At 40.5% G+C, this 25,942-nt stretch overlaps 1 protein-coding gene across 1 annotated transcript in view; it reads right to left on the reverse strand.

The window, feature by feature from the left end:
* Positions 1-328: 328 nt before the first annotated feature.
* The window catches only part of LOC126094504 (myogenesis-regulating glycosidase-like), a 92,207-nt gene continuing 66,593 nt past the window's right edge, over positions 329-25,942 (reverse strand). Inside the window, exons 5-6 of the mRNA XM_049908917.1 lie at positions 25,070-25,226; positions 329-602 (exon numbers count right to left, since the gene is read on the reverse strand). Coding sequence (XP_049764874.1) covers positions 403-602; positions 25,070-25,226 — 357 coding nt within the window. The 3' untranslated portion in view covers positions 329-402. The remainder of the gene's footprint in view (positions 603-25,069; positions 25,227-25,942) is intronic.

Here is a 25,942-nt window from a genome sequence, read left to right on the forward strand (position 1 = left end):
CAGTCCCCTAGAACTTAGAACTAGTTAAACCTAACTAATCTAAGGACAGCACACAACACCCAGTCATCACGAGGCAGAGAAAATCCCTGACCCCGCCGGGAATCGAACCCGGGAACCCGGGCGTGGGAAACGAGAACGCTACCACACGACCACGAGCTGCGGACCCGCGTAAATGCGCCGTATATATCGCAAAAAACCCACTCGATGAAGGTGTAAAGACATACTGCATGAACGTTAACTGATCTGCTTAAACTGAAACAATGAGAAGGTGGTATTTTAAGGAAGGGATAATATACTTGGGGATACTTTTATTTATCGTATTCCACATATTATAATGCCTGCTTTTACAAACGTATTTTGGGAGATACGTACATCTGTGTTAACAGAGAAACACCATTCTTACTACTCTTCTGTGACCCTGGTGAAATAGGGTAAGACATTGAGTGGTGCCGGGTAGTTGGTGAGCCAGATGGGTCCCTCTATGATGGGGTGTTCGGGGTCCACCTCGTCCGTCCAGTTACCACTGGGCAGGTAGATGTCGCGGCTAACGGCGCCCTCCTCCAGCACCGGTGCCACCAATATGTCCTCTCCCAGCAGGTACTCTGCACACAAAATATTAAAATACGACAAACACGTAAAATCCTGTTTTATCTGATATTACAAAACAACAATCTTTGACTCGGCCCACAGGGGTAAACACTTCATAGCGATTCATCGTTCCCCCCAGCTTTCACCACTGGGGCGCTGTACCCTCACGTTGTGTTGTGTTACATCAGCGAGAGTTTCTTTCACAATTATTTTGATGATCCGTACGTATAAAGTGGCCACCGTTCCCGATAGAAATTGGTCATTACGACATTTAACAAGGACCTTTCTCACCTGTAGATAGTGGCCACATGGATCGCAGAAACGTTGTGTCAATATGAGTCTATCATTGTGCTGCAGACCAGACCAGCATGTAAGCAAGGTATTCTGTTAAATTAATGAAATCATACAAATAATTTTGACGTTTATGTGATAATGTTGATTATTGACTACGTAGGCTTTCCCGGCGTAATAAGTCTTGAAAGTCTCTTCGGGTTTGCTGCCGGATCCTAAAATCAACTTGACTCGATATTTCGGCGATCCAACTGTTCGCCATCTTCAGGAAATGCTGCTTCTGCTGATGAGTCCCGCTGAGAACTGACGCAAGATTGCAATTCGACGTCCTATATACGCCACCGTTCAGTACACGGCGCATGCGCCGCCCATCACGGTTTCTGGCTTCCAAAACAGGGAGGTGGCGCCGCCCTTAGTGAAACACTGCTGGCAACGATATATCGCAATCAATGCCGCATCGAAGAACGTTCAGTTTTGATGCGAGATAATACAGGATTCCACGTTTTGCTAAGAGGAAACCCATTGTCCCTGTTGATTAAATTATCAGCCAACCTAATTTCAATCGCCTCTTTATACACACTATTCCAAAAACCGGAAATGTTGGCAATTACAACAGTTTCCTCAAATTTCATTTTGTGTCCCTCATTTAGGCAGTGTTCTGCTACGGCCGATTTTTCCGGCTGTTGTAGCCTCGTGTGACGGCGATGTTCCACACACCTGTCATTCACTGTGCGAATAGAACGGCCAACGTAAGCTTTCCCACATTGACACGGGATTTTGTACACCCCGGGTTTCCTAAGTCCCAAATCATCCTTCACAGAGCCGAGCAGAGCCCTAATCTTAGAGGGTGGACGGAACACACTCTTGATGTTAAAACTCCTTAACATTCGTCCAATCTTAAACGATAAGCCTCCAGCATAAGGAAGAAAGGCCACAGATCTATGTTCCTCTTCGAACACCTCCGGAGACGGTCCAAATTCCATAGCCCGACGAATCTGTTTCTCGGTGTATCAATTTTCCTTAAAAACAGTCATCAAATGCTCAAGTTCTTGGGGTAAGCTGTCTGCGTCGGAAATGGCATATGCTCTCCGTACCAAAGTCCTAAGGACGCCACTACGTTGGTGTGGTGGATGACAACTCTGAGGGTGCAGATACCAATCTGTGTGTGTCGGCTTTCGGTGAACACTGTGTCCCAAAGTTCCATCTGGTTTTTTATAAACCATTACGTCTAAAAATGGAAGCATCCCATCATTTTCAACCTCCATAGTAAATTTGATACGGGGATGAAGACAGCTGAAGTGGTCCAAAAACCTGTTAAGAGCATCACGTCCATGCGGCCATACGAAGAAGGTGTCGTCCACGTATCTCCAGAAGCACGTTGGTTGCAAAGCTGAAGCCCTCAGTGCCATAGCCTCGAAGTCCTCCATAAATAAATTGGCGACTATGGGTGACAAAGGACTTCCCATAGCCACTCCGTCATTCTGTTCAAAAATGTTACCGTTAAATAAAAAATACGTATTTCAAGCACTTCAACCACTTCACAGTGAATGACAGGTGTGTGGAACATCGCCGTCACACGAGGCTACAACAGCCGGAAAAATCGGCCGTAGCAGAACACTGCCTAAATGAGGGACACAAAATGAAATTTGAGGAAACTGTTGTAATTGCCAACATTTCCGGTTTTTGGAATAGTGTGTATAAAGAGGCGATTGAAATTAGGTTGGCTGATAATTTAATCAACAGGGACAATGGGTTTCCTCTTAGCAAAACGTGGAATCCTGTATTATCTCGCATCAAAACTGAACGTTCTTCGATGCGGCATTGATTGCGATATATCGTTGCCAGCAGTGTTTCACTAAGGGCGGCGCCACCTCCCTGTTTTGGAAGCCAGAAACCGTGATGGGCGGCGCATGCGCCGTGTACTGAACGGTGGCGTATATAGGACGTCGAATTGCAATCTTGCGTCAGTTCTCAGCGGGACTCATCAGCAGAAGCAGCATTTCCTGAAGATGGCGAACAGTTGGATCGCCGAAATATAAAGTTGATTTTAGGATCCGGCAGCAAACCCGAAGAGACTTTCAAGAATGTTGATTATTATATGACTGACTGAGCGCGTACGTATGTTCCGGAAAGCCCAACGATACTTACCGGCAGCAGAGTCACCCTCAGCCGATAGGCGTTTCTGAATGTGGATACCGACTAGCATGTGGCCAGCACACAGCTCTCTCGGCCGTTGTCGCTTTTCGTGACCGGAGCTGCTACTTCTCAGTGTATTTTACCCCGCTTGCCAACAGTGCTCGGCAGATCAGGGACCGGTGTTACCACAGCGGCAACACCGGTTCGGGTGAGATCACCGAAGTTAAGCTCTCTCGGGTTTGGCTAGCACTTCGGTGGGTGACCGTCCAGGCTGTCGAGCGCTGATGATGTGGGATGCGCTCAGCCCTTGTGAGGTCAATTGAAGAAGTACTTGACTGAGAAACTAACAACGGCCGGGAGAGCGGTGTGCTGACCACATCCTCTCCGGTATTCGCATCCAGTGAACCCTGTCGGCTGAAGGTGACACGATGGCTCGTCGGTGCCTTTGGACCTTCCGTTGCCTGTTTAGACGGAGTTAGTCACATAATAATCAACATAGGCAACATGCGTTTTGGTACCTGTACTCATTCCTTGCATTGCAAGTAAATAATATAGCTTTAAAGCTTGTAATTTGGTTGGAAAGCTGAATGTACAGGGTGTTTCAAAAATGACCGGTATATTTGAAACGGCAATAAAAACTAAATGAGCAGCGATAGAAATACACCGTTTGTTGCAATATGCTTGGGACAACAGTACATTTTCAGGCAGACAAACTTTCGAAATTACAGTAGTAACAATTTTCAACAACAGATGGCGCTGCGGTCTGGGAAACTCTATAGTACGATATTTTCCACATATCCACCATGCGTAGCAATAATACGGCGTAGTCTCTGAATGAAATTACCCGAAACCTTTGACAACGTGTCTGGCGGAATGGCTTCACATGCAGATGAGATGTACTGCTTCAGCTGTTCAATTGTTTCTGGATTCTGGCGGTACACCTGGTCTTTCAAGTGTCCCCACAGAAAGAAGTCACAGGGGTTCATGTCTGGCGAATAGGGAGGCCAATCCACGCCACCTCCTGTATGTTTCGGATAGCCCAAAGCCATCACACGATCATCGAAATATTCATTCAGGAAATTAAAGACGTCGGCCGTGCGATGTGGCCGGGCACCATCTTGCATAAACCACGAGGTGTTCGCAGTGTCGTCTAAGGCAGTTTGTACCGCCACAAATTCACGAAGAATGTCCAGATAGCGTGATGCAGTAATCGTTTCGGATCTGAAAAATGGGCCAATGATTCCTTTGGAAGAAATGGCGGCCCAGACCAGTACTTTTTGAGGATGCAGGGACGATGGGACTGCAACATGGGGCTTTTCGGTTCCCCATATGCGCCAGTTCTGTTTATTGACGAAGCCGTCCAGGTAAAAATAAGCTTCGTCAGTAAACCAAATGCTGCCCACATGCATATCGCCGTCATCAATCCTGTGCACTATATCGTTAGGGAATGTCTCTCGTGCAGCAATGGTAGCGGCGCTGAGGGGTTGCCGCGTTTGAATTTTGTATGGATAGAGGTGTAAACTCTGGCGCATGAGACGATACGTGGACGTTGGCGTCATTTGGACCGCAGCTGCAACACGGCGAACGGAAACCCGAGGCCGCTATTGGATCACCTGCTGCACTAACGGCGCGTTGCCCTCTGTGGTTGCCGTACACGGTCGCCCTACCTTTCCAGCACGTTCATCCGTCACGTTCCCAGTCCGCTGAAATTTTTCAAACAGATCCTTTATTGTATCGCTTTTCGGTCCTTTGGTTACATTAAACCTCCGTTGAAAACTTCGTCTTGTTGCAACAATACTGTGTTCTAGGCGGTGGAATTCCAACACCAGAAAAATCCTCTGTTCTAAGGAATAAACCATGTTGTCTACAGCACACTTGCACGTTGTAAACAGCACACGCTTACAGCAGAAAGACGACATACAGAATGGCGCACCCACAGACTGAGTTGTCTTCTATATCTTTCACATCACTTGCAGCGCCATCTGTTGTTGAAAATTGTAACTACTGTAATTTCGAAAGTTTGTCCGCCTGAAAATGTACTGTTGTCCCAAGCATATTGCAACAAACGGTGTATTTCTATCGCTGCTCGTTTAGTTTTTATTGCCGTTTCAAATATACCGGGCATTTTTGAAACACCCTGTATAACTACACTACTGGCCATTAAAATTGCTGCAGCACGAAGATGACATGCTACAGGCGCGAAATTTAACCGACAGGAAGACGAGGCTGTGATATGCAAATGATTAGCTTATCAGAGCACTCACATAAGGTTGGAGCCGGTGGCGACACCTACAACGTGCTGACATGAGGAAAGTTTCCAGACGATTTCTCATACACAGACAGCAGTTAACCGGCGTTCCCTGGTGAAACGTTGTTGTGATGCTTCGTGTAAGGACGAGAAATGCGTACCATCACGTTTCCGACTTTGATAAAGGTCGGATTGTAGCCTATCGCGATTGAGGTTTATCGTATCACGACAGTGCTGCTCACGTTGGTCGAGATCCAATGACTGTTAGCATAATATGGAATCGGTGGGTTCAAGAGGGTAATACGGAGCACCGTGCTGGATCCCAACGGCCTCGTATCATTAGCACTCGAGATGACAGGCATCTTATCAGCATGGCTGTAACGGATCGCGCAGCCACGTCTCGATCCCTGAGTCAACAGATGGGGACGTTTGCAAGACAACAACCATCTGCACGAACAGTTCGACGACATTTTCAACAGCATGGACCCTTGACGCCTGCGATGGTGTACTCAACGACGAACTTGGGTGCACGAACCGTGGCTCTACCCTTCATTCTAGCCCTGCGAAACCCTACATTTCAACTGGATAATGCACGACCCCATGTTGCAAGTCCTGTACGGGCCTTTCTGGATACAGAAAATGTTCGACTGCTGCTCTCGCCAGCACATTCTCCAGATCTCTCACCAATTGAAAACGTCTGGTCAATGGTGGCTGAGCAACTGGCTCGTCACAATACGCCAGTCACTACTCTTGATGAACTGTGGTATCGTGTTGAAGCTGCATGGGCAGCTGTACCTGTACACGCCATCCAAGGTCTGTTTGACTCAATGCCCCGGCATATCAAGGCCGTTATTACGGCCAAAGGTGGTTGTTCTGGGTAATGATTTCTCAGGATCTATGCACCGAAATTGCGTGAAAATGTAATCACATGTCAGTTCTAGTATAATATATTTGTCCAATGAATACCCGTTTATCATCGGCATTTCTTCTTGGTGTATCAATTTTAATGGCCAGTAGTGTAATAAAGAGTAACCTTCTGCAATATCTAAGTACTTGACTCTTAATACAGTGGATATACTGCTTCAGTCTGTCTGAAGACATTTCAGCCAATCATATGAGTGTTTCAGGAAAAAATGATAATATTTTAGAATAAGGTTTATTTTAATTCACAAGTGAGTTACGAAACTTTTAATATTTTGTAATTTCTCCTCCATAAGGTCAATACTATTGCAAATATCAGGTGTAAAAGTAGGTCTATATTATTTAGTACCTAGCAACAACACTATGTTTGCAAGACAAGCGAATTCTTTATGCATCAAGGCACATCATAAGCAATGAACAACTGAATCACATTAAAATACGTAGTAGCCTCAGGACATTCCCAGTGATGGCTGAAGGACCTGATGTAGCCACAGGATTGTCTTTTGGCGTCAAACGTTTGCAACTACACGAAAACTGTCTTCATAGCGTCTCTGCGGTTAAATAGAAAGCTGTTGTCTGTTTGTTTCACTGAGTTGCGGGTTTCGCTTCCTTTGTTTTTAAGTATCTTCAGTAGCCTGTTTTGTTTCTTACTGAAAACGCGCGCATGTTCGTTTATAGCAGCTTTTTTGTGTTGCCTTCCTATGATTAGGTTAGAAAAAACTAATTTGTGTAGAATTTACTCAAGGTTTTCACGTGCTTTGGTTACACTCTGCGTGGTTCTTTTTTCGAACCTGTGCCACATTGAATAATCCAGACATTCCAGGATGTTCGTGAACATTTCCTCATGTACACCTCACGTTTCACTAGCTTCCTGTCTAAAACGTTTCTTTACTGTGTGTATTTGTTGTATGACGTATTGGCCAATCGATTACATGTGTCCTTGTGTCCGGTTGTATTCCAGTGGCTGTAAACAGTTCAGTTTTCGTTTGTTCATAATGTACTGTACAGTGTGGTGGGAAGGGGGGAGTGGAAACACGGAAAGAGGAGGGCAACTTTGTATGGTGAATATGGGTTACATTAGTTTGTGCGTTTTTAAATGGATGAAAGCCGAGACGGAGGGGTGATTGGTTGAGTTCTGTTTACTGTGGTTTTATGCTATGCTTCAGCTGTATTGTTTCAGAGGCCACAGAAAGAGGTCAGTTCTTGCATTCATTCTTCTGGTAATTCATGAATTTCTCATTCATTGCAAGGCCTTTATACGAGGAAATTTTCCCGTACGTCAGTATCTTTCTGTTACGATTTTCCGTTGTTATTACTTTATAACTTGTTTCATGTTTCTTGCTTCTTGCACTTGTGTTGTGATGACCGAAGTTTGATAGCTGTATTTATATTGCTGTCTTCTTAATTGTACCCTTTACCTTGTTATAAAATTACTGTTTGCCATCCCCGACCATACTGCTTTGCTGTCTACGTCTGCGGCGTTGCGAGCCGTTCCAGTGGTGCCATTGTGAATCGTTCTCGGAATAAACCCGATGTACATCACTATTAGCTACACTGCTGCTGCAAACTGGCTGAGGAAAAGAAGTGTAGAAAATATCCAGAAAATAAATTATGTGAAAACGTCCCCATAAAGGCTCACAAGTCTACTCCTCCCCCGAAGTTCAGAGGTAGGTTGGAAATGCATCATGTCAACCCCAGTCGAGGCATGATACATCTTTGGACAGGACACAATCCTTATGGCATTTATCTCTTACAACTCGATCTCATGTAGAGGGGCGTCTGCGAAGGCGAAAATGAGAAAGCTCCAGAATACGTTGTGTATTTAGCACCTCTAGATAGAACATACCACAAACATCCTATCTATTCACGGCTGTAGGACCACCGCGAAAGTAATCTGTAGTTGACGGTCTAGCTAACAAAGCGACAGATAGCTAAGTACAGGAAACGATGTCGCCACGGACTCCCCAGGGTGAAGTGGGTGCAAAATAGGGAGAAGGACTACAAAGTGATGGCGAGTTAAGAGGGAGAGTCAAGCATCGATGGTGACGCGTTCAGTCACGACGTCTGGCAAGTCGAGCTCACACCCCCATGGTTAGATGTCCACATCCACAGCGACACTTACACTTAAACCCTATCTGTTCCTACATATCAAACTCTTAGTTTTCAAAACGTTACATTAGTGTTACAGTTATAATACCAGTAGTTTTATCATATTATCACTGCAAAATTCAATTGAAACTTTACATGCAGTTCACCTTAGTTAGCAGCAACATCAACCCTGCAGGGGTAGGAAAAGGCTTTAAATCTACACAGCCTGTGTCACACCTCCAGGCCCACTTGGAAATGGAAATAATAATAGCATGTTAGTAACCAGTCATAGTGTGCAGACTCGATGTGCATTCCAAGACTACAACCTCAGACGGCTGCAAAGGGACATGCTCAATATCATTTCATAAACTTTATTGTTTCTTTTCACGTACTATCTTAACTTATATATCTTAAATTTTCCACGTTTTTCATATACAAAATGGGCTACACAAACCGCAAGTAGTTATTGCACTTTCAAACAACGGACCTTGCCGTTGAGGGGCCAGACAAGCGTGTGGTTCCTGAAGAGAAGCAGCAGCCTTTTCAGTAGTTGCAGGGGCAATAGTCCGATTGACTGATCTGGACTTGTAACCAACCAAAACGGCCTTGCTATGCTGGTACTGCGAACTGCTGAAAGCAAGGGCAAACTACAGCCGTAATTTTTCCCGAGGGCGTCCTCTTGAGTAAAATATTCTGGAGGTAAGATAGTCCCCCATTCGGATCTCCGGGAGGAGGACGTAGTTATCAGGAGAAACAAAACGCGTTCTACGGATCGGAGTGTGGAATGTCAGATCCCTTAATCGGGCAGGTAGGTTAGAAAATTCGAAAATGGATAGGTTAAAGTTAGATATAGTTGGAATTAGTGAAGTTCGGTGGTAGGAGGAACAAGACTTTTGGTCAGGTGAATACAAGGTTATAAATACAAAATCAAATAGGGGCAATGCTGGAGTAGGTTTAATAATGAATAAAAAATAGGAGTGCGGGTAAGCTACTACAAACAGCGTAGTGAAAGCATTATTGTGGCCAAGATAGACACGAAGCCCACGCCGACGATAGTAGTACAAGTTTATATGCCAACTAGCTCCGCAGATGCTGAATAGATTGAAGAGATATGTGACGAGAAAAGAGAAATTATTCACACAATTGGAGGGGACGAAAACTTAATTGTGATGGGACACTGGTATTCGATAGTAGGAAAGAGAAGAGAAGGGAAAATAGTAGCTGAATACATAAGGGGGGGAGAGGGGGGGGGGAATGAAAGAAACGGCTGCCTGGAAGAATTTTGCACACAGCGTAATTTAATCATCGGTAACACTTGGTTTAAGAATCACAAAACAAGATTGTAGATGTGGAAGAGACATGGAGACACCATAAAGTTTCGGATTGGTTACATAAAGGTTGTGCAGAAATTTAGAAATCATATTCAAACTGTAAGACACTGCAGGGGAATATGTGGACTCTGACAACAATTTATTCGCTAATAAGTGTAGATTAAAACTGAAGAAACTGCAAAAAGCTATAAATTTAAGAAGATAGGACCTGGATAACCTGAAATAACCAGAGGTTGTAGAGGGTTTCAGAGGGATCATTAGGGAAGTGAGAGAAGTACAATAGAAGAAGAATGGGTAGCTTTGAGAGATGAAAGAGTGAAGGCAGCACAGGATCAAGTAGGTAAAAAGACGAGGGCAAGTAGAAATTTTTTTAGGTAACAGAAGAGATATTGAATTTAATTGATGAAAGGAAAAAATATAATAATGCAGTAAACGAAACAGACGAAAAGGAATACAAACTTCTCAAAAATGAGATAGACAGGAAGTGCAAAATGGCTAAGCAGGGATGGTTAGAAGACAAATGTAAGGGTGTAGAGGCATATATCACTAGAGGTAAGATAGATACTGCCAGAGGAAAATTAGAGAGACCTTTGGAGAAAATAGAGATCAGATGGAAACCCAGTTCCAAGCAAAGAAGGGAAAGCAGAAAGGTGGACGGAGTATATAGAGGGTCTATACAAGGGCGATGTACTTGAGGACAATATTATGGAAATGCGTGAAGAGTTTGACAGAGCACTGAAAGATCTAAGTCTAAACAAGGCCCCAGGAGTAGACTACATTCCATTAGAACTACTGACAGCCTTGGGAGACCCAGTCCTGACATAACTCTACCATCTGGTGAGCAAGATGTATGAGACCGTCGAAATACCCTCAAACTTTAAGAAGAGTATAATAATTCCAATCCCAAAGAAAGCAAGTGTTGACAGGCGGGAAAGTTTAATAAGTCACGGCTGCAGAATACTAACACGAATTCTTTACCAACGAGTTGAAAAACTGGTACAAACCGACCTCGGTGAAGATCAGTTTGGATTCCATAGAAATGTTAGAACACGCGAGGCAATTCTCACCCTACGACTTGTCTTAGCAGATATGTTAAGGAAAGGCAAACCTACATTTCTAGCATTTGTAGACTTAGAGAATGCTTTTGACAATGTTGACTGGAATACTCTCTTTCAAACTCTGAAGGTGGCAGGGGACAAATACAGGGAGCGAAAGGCTATTTACAATTTGTACAGAAACCAGATGTCAGTTATAAGAGTCGAGGGGCATGAAAGGGAAGCAGTGGTTTGGAAGGGAGTGAGACATGGTTGTAGCCTATCCCCAATGTTATTCAATCTGTATATTGAGCAAACAGTAAAGGAAACAAAAGAAAAATTTGGAGTAGGAATTTAAATCCATGGCAAAGAAATAAAAACTTTGACGTTTGCCGAAGTCATTGTAAATCTGTCAGAGACAGCAAAGGAACTGGAAGAGCAGCTGAATGGAATGGACAGTGTCTTGAAAGGAGAATATAAGATGATAATCAACAACAGAAAAAGGAGGACAATGGAATACTATCGAATTAAATCAGGTGATGCTGAGGGAATCAAATTAGGAAATGAGATATTTAAAGTAGTAGATAAGTTTTGCTATCTGGGAAGAAAAATAACTGATGATGGTAGAAGTAGAGTTGATATAAAATGCAGACTGGCTATGGCAACGAAAGCGTTTCCGAAGAAGAGAAATTTGTTAACATCGAGTATAGATTTAAGTGTCACGGAGTCCTTTCTGAAAGTATATGTATGGAGTGTAGCTATGTATGGAAGTGAAACGTGGACGATAAATAGTTTAGACAATAAGAGAATAGAAGCTTTAAAAACGTGGTTCTTCAGAAGAATGCTGAAGATTAGATGCGTAGATCACGTATCTAATGAGGAGGTACTGAACAGAATTGGGAGAAGAAGATTGTGGTACTACTTGACTAGAAGAAGGAATCGGTTGGTAAGACACGTTCTGGGGCTTAAAGGGATCACTAATTTAGTGCTGGAGGGAAGCGCTGGAGGTTAAAATCGTAGAGTGAGACCAAGAGATGAATACAGTAAGCAGATTCAGAAGGATGTAGGTTGCAATAGTTACTCAGAAATGAAGAGGCTTGCACAGGATAGAGTAGCATGGAGACCTGCAAGCTGCATCAAACTAGTCTCTGGACCACAACAACAAACGAAAAACACACACACACAGATATATATATATATATATATATATATATATATATATATATATATGTGTGTGTGTGTGTGTGTGTGTGTGTGTGTGTGTGTGTGTGTATTTCTTCTGATTAAGTGCTGTAAGTGATTTTCTCATAGTTTTTATGACTGTTAATTGTATCCATAATCGAATGTACCTAAACAGCAACCTATAAAATTCCTTCAGTAAACAAAAAAATAATAGTCTTGGCACACAACTAGACATACACCTGTCTTTTTATTTGTGTAAATGCCGATGTGGTATCTTTCTTGTTCCGTATGCTATGTCAAGATTGTATTGCTTCAATATATTTCTTGTCATGTGTTGATTTGCGTGGTTACTCTACACCATTTATCCTATTTAGTCTTCGGACCAGTGTTTATGCTTTCTGTGCTTGTGTGTGCTGTAGTGTCGATGTTGGTAGTGGAGTCTTGTGATCCTTTTACCTTCTGCACCATATCTTTTTCTTAGAATAGTGTTCTGATTTTATTATTTAAACAATGTTCTGCGCCAGGGTTATATTCGTTGTTTGTGGGTATATGCTGTTTTTAGTAGTTTTTCATAATTTGTCTGTGAATTGCAGTTTTATTCAGTGTGTCATACGCTGCAGAACTGTTAGTTTGTGGTTTTGTGGCTGGGTTGATGTGGCTTGTATAACTGTATCTGTTGCTGCTGGTTTTATGTAGATGTCAAAGTTGTTAGCTCCCTTCATTGTTATATATAGAAAATGTAGTTGTTTTCATAAGGAAATGAGAGTTATTTGTTCCATATATGTCTGCATATTAATACAAATGGGATATACAAGTCATTGATGGCACAAAAAGCAAAATGTATAAAACATGGAACAGTACCTCACAATTTGTTTCACAAGTATCAGCCTCTCACCAGAGAGTGCAGTTGATTTTGTTGCCACTGACTTAAATTGACTCTTGAAAAAGTGTGACTTGTGATTACAATCACATACCTTTTAAAATTTGTTGAATTTAATTGATGGAAGTACAAAACATAAAAGTGCAGGCAAAAGGCTATAATCGCGCCTAAAAATGGTATCGTCATAAACTTCATAATGGCAAACCGGGAATGGTTAAAGGGGAAGTAAAATATTGTATAAAGATGCATTACGGTGAGAAACATAGATGTCATGTATAGAAAAATTAAAGAGAAACAGTTGTATGAGTATCAAGAGGTCAGATGGTAATCCAATGCAAGTAAACAAGAGGAGACACTGAGGTGGAAGGAATAGTGGTAGCACTACAAAATTGAAAGTAGCGTTATGGAAGAGAAACAATATGACGATGAGATAGCAGAAATTATTCTATGAAAAAATTTGTTAGCTGACTGATAGATCCAATGAAAATAAGTCACCTGATCTAGAAGACATTCCATCCAGATTATCCTCAGGTGAACATACCATGACGAAACTACTTCAGCATATGCACGATATATTAGATGGGCGAAATATCTTCATATTTCAAGAGGAATGCAATAATTCCAGTTCCAAATAAGGCAGACTCTGAGAGGTGGGAATATACAGACCCAACAGTTTCATAAGGCATGGTTGTAAAACACTGACATGAATAATTTTTAAGAAGAATAAAAAGAAGTTGAAGTCGGTCTCAAGAAGGATCAGTTTGTGTTTCAAAGAAATATAGTTGCATCCGAAGCAATACTGACACTGTAATTTACCTTAGGCTGACGGAAGGCAAATTTACATTTATAGCATGTTTTTGACACTGTTGACTTGGATACAAACTTTGAAATTAGAATGGCAGAATGGATCAAATGTAGGAACTTAATCTTTCTTTATAGTTTGTAAAGAAACCGGACTACAGCTAAAAGAGTCGAGGAAAATGAAAAGGGGACGGTTATCTACACATTATGTCAACATGAGATATCGTGTAAGGGAAATATTTACCAATTTGTTATGCCCTGTGGTGGTCTCCTTCAAGACACATTGCAAATCTGTTACAATTAACAGAGAGGGAGTGATAAAAGTTGCCTGTTCCTTTGCAGTTTCATTTTTTTTCTCATAACGTTTTCGGTTTTTTTCAGTCATGAGTTGTGTTTGAAATGCTTTGAGAGTTTATGCTATAGTCAGCTTCGAACAGTCAAATAAGCGCCACCGATGCATTTCATATCTGTCTAGGACATGTATATCTAAGTGTGGATGTTTATTCACTGGAACTACATCTTGCCGATACAGTATAACTTGGATTTGTTTTCTAGTTTCTTCCACTTTGCATATTTTGAATTAGGGTGTTCTTTGTCAACAGTTCATTGCATCATAAGATAGCAAGTTGTGTGATTTTGTTTGATGATTGAATTTTGTAATCTGAAGTGCAGAGTAAAGAAATCACCTTCAACGACTACCTGTCCCCCTTTCTACATATGTACTTGCTGAGGAGGAGTTGTGTTAAGGTAGGCGTTTTCATCTGATTAAAGAGTGCTAAATATGTTATGATACATGCATACCATGGACTTAGAAAATTTTGTAGGTGGAGCACATCCAGTGCAGTGTTGAGCATACTAAAGGGAGTTGGAATTTTCTGTGCTTCTGTGATCATTCAGATGATGCTTGTGGTAAATAATTTCCTGTATTAGTTTAATAATTTCACTTCTATGGCACTGTCTTAATAAAATCTATTTCTCATACCAGATTTTCTTTTATTAAAATTCTGGAGCTTCTATATGGTACTGAGAAAATATTTTGAGCGGTGTTATTCTTTGTCTTGGTGATCTGGTGGAGTAGTGGCAGGTTTAGTGGAAAATATTTCACTTTTGTATATAAGTTGGGCTTGTTGAACTTTGTTGGAATTGAGAAAGGACGAGTCAGTTTAAAGTTTCTGTTTAGTCATTGGTGGTTTTGCTGTTCACTGTATGATGGAAAACCTTGCAGGTAGTCAAAGAGAGGCAAAAAGTGGTCGTTTCTGGAGATGTCAAGAGAGAAGGGAGAAGTGTCTTATTCTGGAACCCTGTGCAGAGTTACTTCTCAGGGAAGTAAAGGTGTGTCTTATAGTGATTAAATCAATATATCAATTAATTAGTGATGCAGCCAGTGACACCAATGTTATAACTCAACAGAAGTGAGTGGAATGGAATTAACTGAGAGACTGGAGGAAGATGCAAAAGAACAACAATCCAACGTTATTTCTGTACAGGGACAGATACAGAGTTAAGAAGAGAAATTTGAATCCACTGGGAAAGATGCTGCAAGGTCATACAATGTGCATACTGCACAAAAAAAACAGTTACGGGGAAAGTTAACTTCTGGTCTAGATGAGAGGGATTTTACACTTGACAAAAACTTGCCAGTGTTCAGAAAGCCCAGGTTAATTTTTAGGAGATTGCCTCTGAACAGAAAAATCAGTTACTAGGCGATTCAGATAATTTAAGTGAAGAATATGAAAAGAATAAGCAGATTTGTGAGCAAGATAAGTTTTGATGTTTGTTCAGAAAGTCGTCAAATTCAGGAAAAAGTTTAATAAGAGGAGGATGTATATGAGAATAGGGAAGAAAATCAAAAAACAGTTGAGAAGATTAATTACTTGGCTATTGCACAATTGGTTGTTAGCACTGAACAATGTTCCAGTCATATTGTACCTGTGCGTTTTTGAGGATCTGAAGAAGTGAGGTCATTATAGATATTTAAGGAAGAACAGGAGGAGATTAACAGGAGCAGAAGGGAAACAGAAAAGGAATTAAATGAGAAGGTATCTAAAGCTGAAGAAGAATTAGGAATTGTATCTTAAGTTGAACTAACCAATAATGAATCATGATTAGGTGTTACTGTGCCAACAGATGATCATCAGAATGGTGATGGAGATATACATAATGATATAACCAAGGCTGTGCCTGTTGAGGTTTAAATCAGTTACTAATACAAGAAGTAGAATATGTGGTGACAGGACTTGGAATTAGGTTTGCAACATGTTAAGGACAGTTGTTAAAACTGACGTGAATGCTGTAGAGCCTAACTGGGAGTGAATCACTCATAAGACTGATGTTATACACTCTGGAAGCAGAGAGAACCTTAGTGTCTGAGTGGCACCAATAGAGTTCCTAAATGGGTGTATGCTGAAGGGACACTCCAGTGTCTTTCATTTGTACACTAGTCCATAGTTTTTGTTTTGTGAGGGCAACCACGCAGTTTACATGTGGTTTTTCTTGAAGTGTTCTCAATTAATAGTTTATCTAAGTAACCAGCCAGTTTTCCCATGTGTTTCTTGTATTATCTTTCTTCATGTGGTAAGATTTTTGTGGATGATAAGGCACATATCATGTAGCTGATGTTAAACTTATACATGCGGCTGCCACATTTGAGGTGAAGGGTGCTGGTAATTTTCAGATAATGGTTAGTGTTCTTGTGATCGATGTAGTTCTCATGTATTTTTATGTATTTCCTCAGTATTAACGTTATAATCTTTGATAAGCTGATTTTCTGTGTACCTGAAATCATTTTTTCGCACTGTGGGTGAAATCTGGTATGTTGAATATGAGTAATATTTTATATGGTATCTAATGTTTTCATAAGTTTGCCACAGATGTTTGATTCTTGATGCATGTTTTGATACAGTGATAGATTATTTGAGTATTGTGTGACCCAATGATTTATTACAGAATGCTTTGTTTTGATTTATGTTTCTATATTATTGATAGTCAACCACAGTAGGGAGTGTTTTCTATACATTGAGATGTTGTTCATGGTGGATGTTGAATAATAAAGAAGAGTATTAATAACAGTGCTTCTAAGACTGACTTAGTGTGTGTGTTTGCGTGTGAGTGTTGAGCAGGATCTGACAGTGTATTGACTGAAGAGCGGATATCAAATTTAACTCTTAAAGGAGCATACACATGTTTGACTAGCACTAAATTTGTAACTGTTGAAACAGGATAAACTTATTTTCTTTGCTGTTTTCTTTGTCTTGTTCCGTTCTATACCTTTATGACAGTGTACCTTTCTCTATAGCATCGTTGATGCGAAAGTTGTGTGAGACTAGTCACCTGTATATAAGTATGTATCTGCATAAGTGTTTGGTAGGCATGAGAGGTTTTGGTTTCCTGATGAGGTTTATTATTGAAACTTTTGAAATGATTAATTGGTTTGTGAGTACTTGTGTGGTTTTATATTCCTGTATGTTGTACTGTGTCATGGGTGTTCTGTACAGACTGTGGTTGAACAAATGAATGAGAGACTGTAAAGTTGTTTTCAAAACTCGATTTTATATGAATTTTAAGTGATTCCCTCCTGGGGAGGATGGTATTGTGGTTTTTCAACTGTATTGTATTACTCAAGAGATTATATGGATTAATAGAATCCCTCCAGAGGTAGAGAACTCTTAGTTTTCCTCAGACAGAGGTGCTCTGGAATGATTTTGCAAGTTATGGATAGTGATTCGAGTTGGGCAGTAATAGCAGAGGGCTGGAAAAGACTTCCAGTAGTCAGTTGAACTGACGATTGCCAGTGCTTAATGAGAGGCTTGTGATTATATGAGTAATGTTGACGTACCTGAATAGCTATTGGCCAGAAATGATAGGATCATGCCTAATTTTGATATTCTCGTGTGTGTATTTGCTTATGAAAGTTGCGTTATAGTAGTTTCAGATAAACAAGGACGTTACTGGTAACTTCAGTGAAGGTGTGACCCTCTTTCTCATGCAGATCTTTAAGGAAATTTCTATATGGAGCGAGGCTAATGATATTTGGTATTCACACTGAGGCCATATTATGATATTATCTGAAGGATTGCAAGATTTGCAGCTTAGTATATTGAGCATTTTGAAGACAAGAATTTGAAAGGTTTGGTTCATGATGAGCATGGTGATTTTTTAAGATGAGTATTATGGGATAACCCTCTATGATGACACAAATTCAAGTTTTTTTGGATGATTTTGTATTTTCAGTGTGAAGTGGATTATGATCAACTATGTTATTACAGGAAATGTAGATGACATGGAATAGTCTGTTGTGAGAATTAAGTGTAATTTGAGCCATTAAGTATGTAGGTCTGTGTGTATATGGATGTGTTGTCCTCCATTGGTGTATTGTTTGTATGTGGATGAGATGATGATTTGATGATGAGTATTTATGTGGATTGGAGCTAATAATGTAATAATGTTTTTTTCTCAGATACCTAGTTACCTTAGCATTGTACATATTTCATGTCTATGATTTGATACTTTGATATTCCTTGTAATGTGCTGTCTGATTCACCTGTGTTGTTATACATGCATTATACTTCTGTTTGATGAGTTCTGTCATTGAATTGCGTAGTTTATTTCTAGTTTGTTTGTTCACTGGGAACATTTTCGTATCTCCTTTGTGTGGATCTCTTTATTTAGTGAATATCTTAGTTCATTGCACTTTGTATGGTCGTTTTTCTTTCTTCTTGCCTTTTTCTGTATCCAAGGAACAATTAACTTTGTGTATCTATTGTAGATAGTGAGGCTGTGCCCAAGGACCAACCAATTTTGTGTGTACCTGTACTAAGCAATGTTAAGGAATTCTTTTGCATCATGTTTACGTTAAAATATCCATTTGTTTGGTTTATATAAGTACAGAAGATGTATTTAGGAACCATTCTCTTTTATTTGTGACAGTTATATTTTTGCTGTGTCTGTGTGTTGTTGCTATTTATGGTGCCAGTGCATGTGATATTCTTGCTATTATTGCTTGTCATTGCGAATGATGGAAAAAGAGGGGTACTGTTGTTTAGCACTTCATTTCATTTGCTATGTTAGCTTCTTGTTTGATCTACCACTGAATATTTGGCGTGATTTATTGTTTTTCTTGGTGATACATTACAGAGGGAGATACCATGCAATGATTGTGATGTTTGGAAATGAAGCGGAGTCGAAGGTTGGGACCAATAATGAAATTAAGTTGTTCAAAAATCCTATCTTCATTTGGACTGCTGTCAACGGGGGTTAAAGGAAAATTTGTGTGAGTCTGATCTTATCCGTTTTGTGACACTGTATGATCAGGTTGATGTTTCTTATATTCTTCAGGCAAATAGGAATTTATAAGGAGAAGATATTTCTTGCAAATTTAAATAGAGAGGTTGCAGATGATGTTGTGAATAGCTACAAGTAGTGATATTTAGTAGTTATGTAGTATTGAAGTATGAAACGATATTCATTTAGATTTTTTGTTGAAATAAAGAGCTATGTTTAGTCAGTAAGAGAAGGTTTAAAACCCATGGACAGATGAGTAATTATTTTCACCTTGAATTTTAATTATTGTTTCTATGTAATATGACAGTTTTGTACCAACCAATCAGTGCACTTGTCCCATACCAGTGTTGGCATCCCTTGTCTGTCCAGACGAGGTACTAGATGTGTGATTAGTACAAACATAAGAGGATGAGATTCCTGATCCCTCTAAATGCTTGTGAATACTTATAGTACTTGATACATGATAAGAACTGCCCAGAAAATAGCAGCATGTTCTACAAGTGCTGAATACCAGCCACAATTGTCGAAAAGTTTCCATTCTGTATCACCCTAGCTATAATATTGGTCTATGTGAGAAACAATAATTGTGTGTACATTCCCATGCACACTGTACAGCATCAAGACACAGTGTAGCTTCAATGCGAAAAGCTTTTTCCAGAACAGTCCCAAGAAGAAAATGTTTTTATTCAATCTTTTTTGCACTAATTTCTAGGGAAAACTCATGCAAAAAATGTAAACATAATTTGACATTCATAGCATGAATTTGGGACAGTTTGGGAGAAATTAATGAAACCTTACATTACATATACCACCTCACCACAAATTTCTAAGACTGAAAGTAATAAAAAAAGAACTAATAGTTTGTGTCTTGTAACCAGTTTCTCTGGTAAAAAATACATAATATCTTCTTACTTTTCTTTCTTACTTTTCTCATCATTCTACTTGATTTTTGTGTTATTCTGTACTCAGTTTTATGTGTTGTGCTATAACTGACATATTTCATTGGGAAATAATTAATAGGTTTCAATATATATGGTCAATATATAGGAAACGTCAGGAATGATTATTTGAAACAAAAACGTCAAGTAAACATGGGCTTAACATGTACCTTAAGAGCTGTGAGCAATTCTTGATCTCCCATACTGTGAAACCAATCTCTTCTACTGCAAGTCTTTGCTTTCCATATTTTGGGGAATGGTGGTATGGACCAAAACAGTAAAAATGGCTCTAAAATGGGTACCTTAAAAGTCATGAGCACTTTTTCATTAGAAGGGTTGTATATGAAAGTAGTGAAGATAAACAAATGCTCATAGCTCTTAAGGTATGCAGTTTAAAGCACATGTTTGCCAGACTTTTATTCTTGTTTTGCTCCATACTACCACTTCCCAAAATATAGAAAGCAAAGAGCTTGCAGTAGAAGAGATTTGTTTCACGTATCAGAGATCAGGAATTGCTCATAGCTCTTAAGTAATGCGTTTTAGAGCCCATGTTTACTTGACTTTTTTCGAATGATCATTCTTGTCACATCCCTGAATTCTGACTCTCATTTCTGAAACACCCTATGTATATATACACACACACACACACACACACACACACACACACATATATATATATATATATATATATATATATATATATATATATATACAGAGTGAGTCACCTAACATTACCGCTGGATATATTTCGTAAACCACATCAAATACTGACGAATCGATTCCACAGACCGAAAGTGAGGAGAGGGGGTAGTGTAATTGGTTAATGCAAACCATAAAAAAAATGCACGGAAGTATGTTTTTTAACACAAACAGAGGTTTTTTTAAATGGAACCCCGTTAGTTTTGTTAGCACACCTGAACATATAGACAAATACGTAATCAGTGCCGTTTGTTGCATTGTAAAACGTTAATTACATCCGGAGATATTGTAACCTAAAGTTGACGCATGAGTACCTCTCCTCCGCTGTTCGATCGTGTGTATCGGAGAGCACCGAAATGCGTAGGGATCCAAAGGGAGCGGTGATGGACCTTAGGCACAAAAGAGACTGGAATAGCGCATTACGTCCATTTGCTAACACCTTTTTATTGGTCTTTTTCATTTGAGAGACAGTGTGGCTTTGACTGGTGTCGATGGGAGCTAGTTTTGAGTTTATGAAATTATGACTGAAACTGATGATGAGTTCTTTTCTGCTACATGCCATGGTGACCAATAGGAGAATGTATAATAGGTCATTACCGAAGTGTATTCCACCTATTTCATAGTTACCTTATGATTACTTCCCATTCATGCCTATGATAATACTCTTGTGTATGGTAAAATGGAAGCGCAACAGTTGTTCACTTCTTGTTATAGGTGTGTTGATTACAGGACCAAATATCATCTTTCAATCCATCATGCTGTAGACTCAAAATTATTATCCTATCCTACATTATAAAAGAATTATTGCCTTCTCATATGTTTTACATTGACAGCACATAACTCTGTTTGCGCTTTGCAAGAATCTTTTTTGTATTTCATATACTGAAGGTCCATGTGGACTTTCTAAAACAGGATCTTTCTCATAATTATTTCACTCAGTTCAAGCCACTTCATTTATTATCTGTAGTTGATGCTGATAAATGTAGCCACGCTACCGTATTTTGTATATTTATTACCTCCACCTTCGCCACATAAATGCTCTAAGATGGCACAGACAGTTAATAAGATTCTGCATTCGCAGACCATTAGTAATAAACACTCACTTTCTTTGCATGGAGTTTGGATTCAGATGGGGAAAGGTATGTCACTGGCTGCTGTTTTGGAAGATTTCTGATTTCTGAGTGCAGTAAGCGGTGTGAGAGGCTCTCTAATTGCTTTATTAGGAGGGTATTACGTTCTGACCCAGGAAGGTATTGGTTTAGCTATTCTTTCAAGTCTAGATTCAGCGAGTGCAGATAAGATGGGGCATCGTCATTTCTACTGCTTGGGGCTATAAGCCAAAAACGAACAAAGTCTACTATTTTTAGAAAGTTTCTTGGTGTAAAATTACTTATTTTAATTTTGGGATAGTAATCTATGCAAAATTCATTTCTGTTGCGCTTGCATTAAGTAAATGAGTATGTGTGACTTTTCCTGAAGTTTCCAGTTTGTTTTCTGGACCATACAGGTGCATGTATTACAGCATAGCTTAACAGCCTTTACTCAGTAACAGTTCATGGAAGTACGTCAGTTTTCATCGTAAGCACACTCGTGTTACAAATTGCAGATTAAATTTTAAAAAACTGCATAAAAATAGTTCATTAAGGAAGTGAGGTCTGTATAAGCTGAAGGAAATGGAGGTTGTTGAGAATTTCAGAAGGTGGAGTAGGCAATGTTTTACTAAAACAGGAGAAAGAATACAGTAAAAGAAGAATGGGTAGGTTTTAGAAATGAACTAGTGTAGGCAACAGAGAATCACATAATTGACAAAAAGCTAGGTCCTTCGATAACATAGGAAATATTTAATTTAATTGACGAAAAAAAAATATGTAAATGCATCGAATAAAGCAACCAAACACGAGTACTGACACCGAAAATATTAGAACGGCAGAAAGGGCAAAATTTCTAAGGAGGAATTGATAATTAAATCGACACCTTAGCTGCAAACAGTCATTGATGTACATCATTGGGGACATGTTGAAAATGTGTGTCCCGACCGGGACCTCCTGCTTATATGACAGACGCTCTATCCATCTGCCACCGACGGCACAGAGGATAGTGAACCTGCAGGGACTTACTCTTGCACGCTCCCCGTGAGACCCACATTCCCAACATGTCCACACCACTACATTCGTAGTGCGCCTAATAGATGTTTTCCCATCACACTCATTACTGGTGGCAGATTAATCTACCGAGTCCCGTACGAGTGGAGGCATAGCGTGTGCGTTCGCACAAGAAGGGCAATGGCCGGGCAGCCATATTTTAACTGTATATGAAGGTAGTATCTGTTCCCGAAAGAACAGATACCACTGATGACCGTGCAGCTCCTCGAGAATGAAATGATAATTAAATCGACACCCTAACTGCAAACAGGCGTTGATATACATCATTGGGGAACTGTTGAAAATATGTTTCCCGACCGGGACTCCAACCTGGGATCTCCTGTTTACATGGCAGACGCTCTATCCACCTGCGCCACCGAGGGCACAGAGGATAGTGCGCCTGCCATGTATGCCATGTAAGCAGGAGATCAGGGGTTCGAGTCCCGGTGGGGGCACACATTTTCAACACGTCCCCAATGATGTATACCAACGCCTGTCTGCAGCTAGAGTGTCGATTTAATTATCATTTCATTCTAGAGAAGCTGCACTGTCATCAATCGTAACTGTTCTTTCGGGAAAAGATACTACCTTCATATATTTTCTAAGTAGGTATATCTAGGGGACAAATGCAAAAGAAAAATAGATACTGCTTATAGGAAGTTTAGTGAGGCCTTCCAAGATAAAAGACGTAACTGTATGAATGAGTATCAAGAGCCTCGATGGTAAAACAGTAAAAAGCAAGGGAGGGAAAGCTTAAACGTGAAAGATATAAAGGTGAATGAAGACAATATCATGGAAAGGGAAGAGGAAGCAGATGATGATGATATAGGGGATATAATACTGGGAGAACACTTTGGCAGAGCACTTAAAGAGTTAAGTGCAAACAAGGCCACTGGAACAAACAACATTCCTCAGGATTTATGAAATCCATGGGATATCCAGTCGTGAGAAAAGTATTGAACGTAATGTGCAAGAATATGGGAGAGCTGAAATACCCTCAGAACTGAGGAAGACTGATTCGAATTGGGAAGAGCACAAGTACTGACAGGTGTGAATACTACCGACTGTCATTTTAATAAGTCATGTTTGCAAAATATTGACATGAATTATTTCCAGAAGAAATGAAAATTGGTAGGCGCCGACCTCGGGGAATATCAATTTGCGTTCTGTAGAAAAGCGATACTGATTCTATTAGTTATCTTAGAGGATGGTTTGAAGAAATTGAAACCTACTTTTAGAGTTTTTTTAGATTTAGAAAAAGTGTTTGACAGTATCGTCTGGACTACACTCTGTGAAATTTTGAAGATAGCAGGGGTAACATAACAGGGAGCGAAATGTTATTAGTAACAAATAGAAAAGCCAGACTGCAGTTGTAAGGGAAGAAGAACATGAAACGGAAGAAGTAATCGAGAAACGAGTGAGACTGTGTTGTAGCCTATCCTCGATGTTACTCATTGTACATTGATCAAACTTTCAAGGAAACGGAGAAGAAATTGGGAAAAGGAATTAAAGCCCAAGCGAGGAAATAAAAACATTGCAGTTTGCCGATGACATTGTAAGTCTGTCAGTGACAACTAAGGACTTGGAACAGCAGATGAACGGAATGGGCAGTGTCTTGAAAGTAGACCATAATAGGAATACCACTGAACGTAAAAGTCTGGTAATGGAATGTAGTCTAAGTAAATCAGACGATGCCGAGATAATTCGATTAGGAAATGAAACACCAAAAGTAGTAGATGAGTTTTGTTATTTGAGCAGCAAAATAACTAATGACGGCGGAAGCAAGGAAGATATAAAATGCAGAATGGCAAGAAAAGTAGTTCTGGAAAAGAGGATTTTGTTAACGTCATACATAAATTTAAAAGTTAAGAAGTCGTTACTGAAGATATTTGTTTGGAATGTAGCCTTGCACGGCAGTGAAACGTCAACGATGGACAATTCAGGTAGGAAGAAGATAGAAGCTTTTTGGAATGTCGTGCTACCTAAGAATGATGAACATTAGATGAGTACATTGAGAAAGAAATGAGGATTTAGTGAATCGAATTGGGGAAAAAAATCTATTGTACAACGTGAACAAAAAAGCGGGTGGTCGATAGACACATCGTGCGTCATCAAGGAACTGTCAGTTTGATAACTGAAGAAAGTGGGGTGGGGTAAACGTTGAAGAGGGAGGCCAAGAGACAAACATAGTAAGCAGGTTGAAATGGACGCACGTTGCGGTAAATCTGCAGAGATGAAGAGGCTTGCACAGGACAGGCTAACATGGAGAGCTGCATCAAACCACTCTTCAGACTAGAGACCACAATAACAGTTATCCTTACTGTGGGACTTAAATATAGCAACAAGGCGCTCGTGGAATTATAAACATTAGTGAGACAGCTAAGGCTCGGAGATAAAACCACTGCAAAAGGAGAGGAATAAGAAAGAAGTCGTCAGATGGAGAAAGAGAGTGAAACTCGAAAGACGGCGTGAGACAACACGTGCGGCGTGAGAAAGCTGTACACACGGTACCTGAGTTAATGCCCTGGGCGGTGGTGTCGTTGGCGGCGATCCACCAGATGGGCGGGTTGACGAGCGTGCCGTTCTCCACGGCGGCCTCCATCAGCTCGACGATGCGCGGCGCGTACCGGGCGTGCAGCTCCGCCAGATCCCGGCTGATCTCCACCGTCTGCAAGACAGGTCACCCAATACAGAACGTACGTTACCTGTGCAATAACACGTTCCAAAAAACCATTGTTTGCCCACAGAGACCGAATTTAAATCTACACTACTGGCCATTAAAACTGCTAAACAAGTGCAGATAATAAACGGGTATTCATTGGACAAATATATTATAGTAGAACTGACATGTGATTACATTTTCACGCAAGGTGGGTGCATAGATCGTGAGAAATCAGTACCCAGAACAACCACCTCTGGCCGTAGTAACGGCCTTGATACGCCTGGGCATTGAATCAAACAGAGCTTGGATGGCGTATACAGGTACAGCTGCCCGTGCAGCTTCAACACGATACCACAGTTCATCAAGAGTAGTGACTGGCGTATTATGACGAGCCAATTGCTCGGCCACCATTGACCAATTGGTGAGGGATCCGGAGAATGTGCTGGCCAGGGCAGCAGTCGAACATTATCTGTATCCAGAAAGGCCCGTACAGGAACTGCAACATGCGGTCGTGCATTATCCTGCTGAAATGTAGGGTTTCGCAGGGATCGAATGAAGGGCAGAGCCACGGGTCGTAACACATCTGAAATGTAACGTCCACCGTTCAAAGGGCCGTCAATGCGAACAAGAGGTGACCGAGACGTGTAACCAATGGCACCCCATACCATCACGCCGGGTGATACGCCAATATGGCGTTGTCGAATACATGCTTCCAATGTGCG

Source organism: Schistocerca cancellata, chromosome 8 (genome assembly GCF_023864275.1).
Source record: "Schistocerca cancellata isolate TAMUIC-IGC-003103 chromosome 8, iqSchCanc2.1, whole genome shotgun sequence".
NCBI lineage: Eukaryota > Metazoa > Arthropoda > Insecta > Orthoptera > Acrididae > Schistocerca > Schistocerca cancellata.